The sequence below is a fragment of the Oncorhynchus nerka genome, linkage group LG6 (genome assembly GCF_034236695.1).
Source record: "Oncorhynchus nerka isolate Pitt River linkage group LG6, Oner_Uvic_2.0, whole genome shotgun sequence".
NCBI classification, from domain to species: Eukaryota; Metazoa; Chordata; class Actinopteri; order Salmoniformes; family Salmonidae; genus Oncorhynchus; species Oncorhynchus nerka.
In genome coordinates, this window is record NC_088401.1 from 88,894,313 (window position 1) to 88,899,835 (window position 5,523).

General features: G+C 44.9%; 1 protein-coding gene across 1 annotated transcript in view; it reads left to right on the forward strand.

Moving 5' to 3' along the window:
• Window positions 1-1,034, forward strand: part of LOC135572086 (dynein heavy chain-like) — a gene marked incomplete at its 5' end in the record, with an annotated part of 38,408 nt that extends 37,374 nt beyond the window's left edge. Inside the window, one exon of the mRNA XM_065019101.1 lies at window positions 958-1,034. Within this exon, the coding sequence (XP_064875173.1) occupies window positions 958-1,034 (77 nt within the window). The remainder of the gene's footprint in view (window positions 1-957) is intronic.
• Between the last annotated feature and the right edge of the window lie 4,489 nt (window positions 1,035-5,523).

Consider the following 5,523-nt stretch of genomic DNA (forward strand, 5'->3'; position numbering starts at 1 on the left):
TACTTCAGCTAGAAAACTCCATGTTTAGCCATGCAAGGCATTCTTAAACCATCCACCTCCCACATAGCCTGCTGGGTAACGTAGTGTAAATGTTATTGACACATAACAACACATCTTCTTTCCTTTAAAAGAAAACTAATTTTCTATGTAACTATACATGTCACAACACATTTGTTTTCAATAACACACATTTCTTTCACAATAATTTTTTTCCTTAAAAATATATTTTTTTCTTCAACTAAATATAGTCTGTCCAACAATCTATTGTGGCTCTATTTCTTTTCACAAAACATTCAGTCCAGGTGCCCCTTTTTTTATATATATTTTTTAGCAATTCTCCATAAAAATAATTCCAGGGGCTCTGACAGTCCTTTTTGGTGGTTCTGCTGAAGTGCTTCCTGAAACAGTTGGACAGCGTAGTCAGTCAGGGTGTTCTGACTGAATTGTCCATTTCTGAAGGCTTGTCCTCCTGATGATCCTCAGTCCCTTGAGCCTTAGATCCACTCTGTTTCATCTCCGTTGTGATCCGCGCTCCGTTTGGATCTCATAGGATCGCGGTGCAACTTCTCTCTGCACACACCCTCGCTGCATCCAGGTTCTCGGAGTCGTACATGATCTCCAGGTTTCAGTTCAGGTGTCTTGGACTTTTTGTCGTGTGGCTGTTTTTTGTTTGTCTTTCTGTTTTTCCTTTGCGAGTTTGACTTTGTGAGCACCTCTGGGTGTTAGCAAGTCCTCACGGATGGGTAGGTTGGTTCTGATGCGACGACCCATCAACATGATCTGGATTCTCATTGGACAATCATTCAGTGGCTTAGACATGATTGACACCAATGGTTGTGGTCGGTTTCTACTTTGAAGTCTCGTCCGTAGACGTATTGGTGAAACCTTTCGCAAGCATATGTGCTCGCCAGTAGTTCTTTCTCTGTTTGTGCATACCTTGTCTCTGCGCCTGTCAAGGCTCTGGACGAATAATCGATGGGTTACCATGTGTCGTCATGCTGTTGCAGAAGAACTGCTCCCAGGCCAAACTGTGACGTGTCTGCAGAACTCCTTGTGCTTTTCTCTGGATCATAGAACCTGAGCACTGGCTCTTCTGTGATTGTCTTCTTTAGGTTTTTGAAGCAGTTTCCTGTTCATGGGACCATTCATTTTTCTGTTCCAGAAGACATCTGAGTGAAGCGGACTGTGCTGACAGTTGAGGTATGAACTTTGCAAGGTAGGTGATCATGCCCATGAAGCGTCTCACATCGTCCTTGTTCTTCCATGTTGTTGATGGCTGATGTTTTCCTCGGGTCTGGTTTGTCTCCGTCCTCTGAAAGTACGTCTCTCACGAAGGTAAGTGTTTTCACACCAAACTCGCATTTGTCCTTGTTTAGTTTTAGGTTGACTTTCCGTGTCAGGTCCAGCACTTGTCTCACTCTCGCGTCGTGTTCTTCTTTTGTGGACCCCCAGACGATGATGTCATCCATCATAGTGCTCAAAGATCATGTGGATTGTCTTGTGGTAGACCTCTGGCGCTGAGAGAATCCCATATGGTAAACGAAGAAATCTGTACCTGCCCTCAGGTGTGTTGAATGTGCATAGCCTTGAGCTTGCATCATCTAGCTCCATTTGCCAGAATCCTGATGAGGCATCAAGCTTACTGAACCACTTTGCTCCAGCAAACTGCGACATTATCTCTTCTCTGGTCGGCAACTTGAAATGCTCTCTCTTAATTGCTTTGTTGAGATCTCTCGGGTCTAGACATATCCTGAGATCGCTGTTCTTTTTCACCTCAATAACCAGTGAGCTTACCCAGTCTGTAGGTTCATCCATTTTTGTGATGACTTCCATCTTTTCCATGCATCCGAGTTCCTCTTTGAGCTTTTTCCTTAGTGCAAATTTAACTTTTCTGAAGCATGCACAACTGGAGTCATTTTGTCATCATTACATATTTTGTGTTCTCCTGGTAAACATCCAAGACCCTCAGACACATCCTCATACTAGTAGTAGTATTGTAGTGATTCTTGGTCATTTTCAGTCGGTGATGTCACTACATACACTCTTTTCAACAAATTGAGCTTTTCACATGCTTTGATTCCTAGAATAGGCTGTACACTCTTTTCCACAATCAGCAGCTGTGCTCTGAACTGTTTTCCTTTGTGCTGTAAAGTTACTATGCAGCTATCTTTGACAGGTATGTTCTCCCCAGTATAACCAGTAACCCTAATTTTCACCGGGTGTATTTTGCTCTTCACCTTCAGTGTTTTGTAGTCCTCCAGCGATAACAGGTTTAACTATGCTCCAGTATCAAGCTTGAATGGTATTATAGTTTCATTCACAGTCAATGGCACAATCCATTCAGCATTTACTGCATTGCATATTTCCACAGAATCAACAAAGAATTCTTCCATCTCCTCGACTGTGTGAATCCTTTTCTTTGTAGCCTCAGCTTTGCAGCATTTTGAGAAATGATTATTTTTCCAAAAGTTGTTACATGATTTTCCATATGCAGGGCATTTTTTGGGCTTGTGGATGGATAAATCCACATTTTCCACAAGTAGTGTTTTGATATCTCTCCTTTGCTTGTTTTTGTTTTGAGAGGCGTTGTGTGTATTGCTCCTCTCTTGTTATTGCTGACGTCTCTTCCCTGCACAGCTCTTTAGCTTGTGCTCTGATGGTTTCAGCTGCTCGGGAACATATCCACTGCTTTATCCAAAGTTATATCTTGCTCACGCAGCGATCTCTCCTTGAGTCCATTATCAAGTATGCCACAGACTATCCACAGACTATCACTAGTGAGTCTTTCAGGTTTTCAAATTCACACGTTTTTGCTCAGTGTGTTCAGCTCAGCCAAATACAGGTCCAAACTGACTCCTTGTTTCTGATCATGAGAGAAAAACTTGTATCTCTCAAACGTGACGTTCTGGCTTGGTACAAAGTAGTCCTCACATTAGGCATTAGCAAAGTCAATGTCAAGTTTGCCTCGTCTTGCTGAAAGCTATTGTAAAATGTCCAAAGCATCCTCTCCAATAACATGCAGAAAAATGGAAGCTTTCAATTTGTCATCATCTCCCCCTGCACCACTGGCTGCTAGGGAGATATTGAGTCTCTGCTTGAAACGTTTCCAATTGTCAGCTAGATTGCCTGTTAACTTCATAGGAGTAGGAGGACTAAGCCTATCCATGACGGAGAACAGGAACAGTGTCAATTTCTCTTACTTCAGTGTGTTGTTCTTCAACAGATTCCTCACTCTCGCTGCTGCGGCTCGTTGTCCTCACTCTCGCTGCGGCGGCTCGTTGTCCTCACTCTCGCTGCGGCGGCTCGTTGTCCTCACTCTCGCTGCGGCGGCTCGTTGTCCTCACTCTCGCTGCGGCGGCTCGTTGTCCTCACTCTCGCTGCGGCGGCTCGTTGTCCTCACTCTCGCTGCGGCGGCTCGTTGTCCTCACTCTCGCTGCGGCGGCTCGTTGTCCTCACTCTCGCTGCGGCGGCTCGTTGTCCTCACTCTCGCTGCGGCGGCTCGTTGTCCTCACTCTCGCTGCGGCGGCTCGTTGTCCTCACTCTCGCTGCTGCGGCTCGTTGTCCTCACTCTCGCTGCGGCGGCTCGTTGTCCTCGCTCTCGCTGCGGCGGCTCGTTGTCCTCGCCCTCGCTGCGGCGGCTCGTTGTCTTCGCTCTCACTGCGGCGGCTCGTTGTCTTCGCCCTCGCTGCTGCGGCTCGTTCTCCTCACTCTCGCTGCTGCGGCTCGTTCTCCTCACTCTCGCTGCTGCGGCTCGTTCTCCTCGCTCTTGCACGCTAGCATCTTCGACTACTCACGTCACTTGACTTGTGGTAGAATGTTCCATTTTCGTCATGGAAATTTGCAGCGTTACTCCTTTCTTTCTCTGTCTCGTCATAGCGACTACCAATCTGACACCATGTTATGTTTGTTCCTTATAACCATCCGCCTCCCGCATAGCCTGCTGGGTAATGTAGTCTAAATGTTATTAACACATAACAACACAGTATAGAGTAAGATTACAGTATATACATATGAGATGAGTAATGGCACCACAAAATAATGTTTATAGAGCTGTTATCTTCCGAATAAACTCTTAAAGACCTGGTCATCTTTTACATCAATAACAGTCTATATTTAATCGTCACCTTATTTAGTCCCATCTGAAAGTTGGAAATTCTTGGTTATCTTCACGAACCCTGGCTAACAAGTTGAATGAGAAATACAACATTTGGTCTAATTACATTATGAATATTATTATTATTATTATTATAATTACATTTCATTATTATACATTATGACATTATGGTTGGTAACACAAAGAAAGGTTACTATGTCCGTCCTCTCCTAGCCCACGTCTACAGTTGCTACGCTAACGCAACGGCTAGGAGGTATCACTTCTTTAGTGAATAAGGGTTCAAAGTTCATACCAAGTTACCATGCTATATGGTCATGCTATATTCTGGCTGGTATAGTCGAAATTCATCCTTCCGGCGTGTAGGTCATCACCTTCACATTGAAATTCAATGCTAATTTTGTTAGGTTCTTGCTGAGTGTGGCTTAGTACTGTAGGTGGTCTTTGTCCTTTCAACGTGGGGACCTCAAGTTTACACGTCCTTGGAACAGGAAGTTACATTTTCGCCAAGGGGCTTATATAGGGTTGGGAGAGAGGGCCGTGTTTCATAGTTTATAACCAATGTCTGTTCACATGGGCGGGGCCACTGAGTTGAGCAGAGTTTACAACCAATGTCTGTTCACATGGGCGGGGCCACTGAGTTGGCAGAGTTTACAACCAATGTCTGTTCACATGGGCGGGGCCACTGAGTTGGCAGAGTTTACAACCAATGTCTGTTCACATGGGCGGGGCCACTGAGTTGGCAGAGTTTACAACCAATGTCTGTTCACATGGGCGGGGCCACTGAGTTGAGCATAGTTCACTCATGGAAACCAATTCTCTCATTTAGGAGCTAAAATTACATTGAATATTTTCACAAATAGTTTCATATTTAAACATTTAAATTGCACAACAATTCCATGAGAATCTGAACACTTTCCAAGAAACAGTTTATGTCATCCTATCATCAGTAATGCCTCAGACGCCAACTGATCTGACATCATATTAATTACGTACCAACGCATATTTTCAACTGGTTGGATTACCGAAATATGGTTCCGTTTCCCACCTTTTGATGTCACCAGACTCTATGTTACAAAGGGCTTTTCAATAGTCACATCGGTAGAGTAGAGAGAGGAAGAAGGGGAAAGGTATTTATGGGGGTCATAAACCCCATCAGGCCAACGTCATGACAGCCTATAAGACAGCTGGGGTAGCATCCATTTCCACCTTGACAATCTGGCACTTTCTCCACTACACCCTCCCAGTTACTTTTTTAAAAGACATCGGAGCCTAGAAAAACTCCCAAAGTCTTCATCCCATCTCTGCCCCACTGAAGCCCCCCTGGTAACCGTGGAGCGGACCCTGTCTGAAGCCCGCTGGTAACCGTGGAGCAGACCCTGTCTGAAGCCCCCCTGGTAACCGTGGAGCAG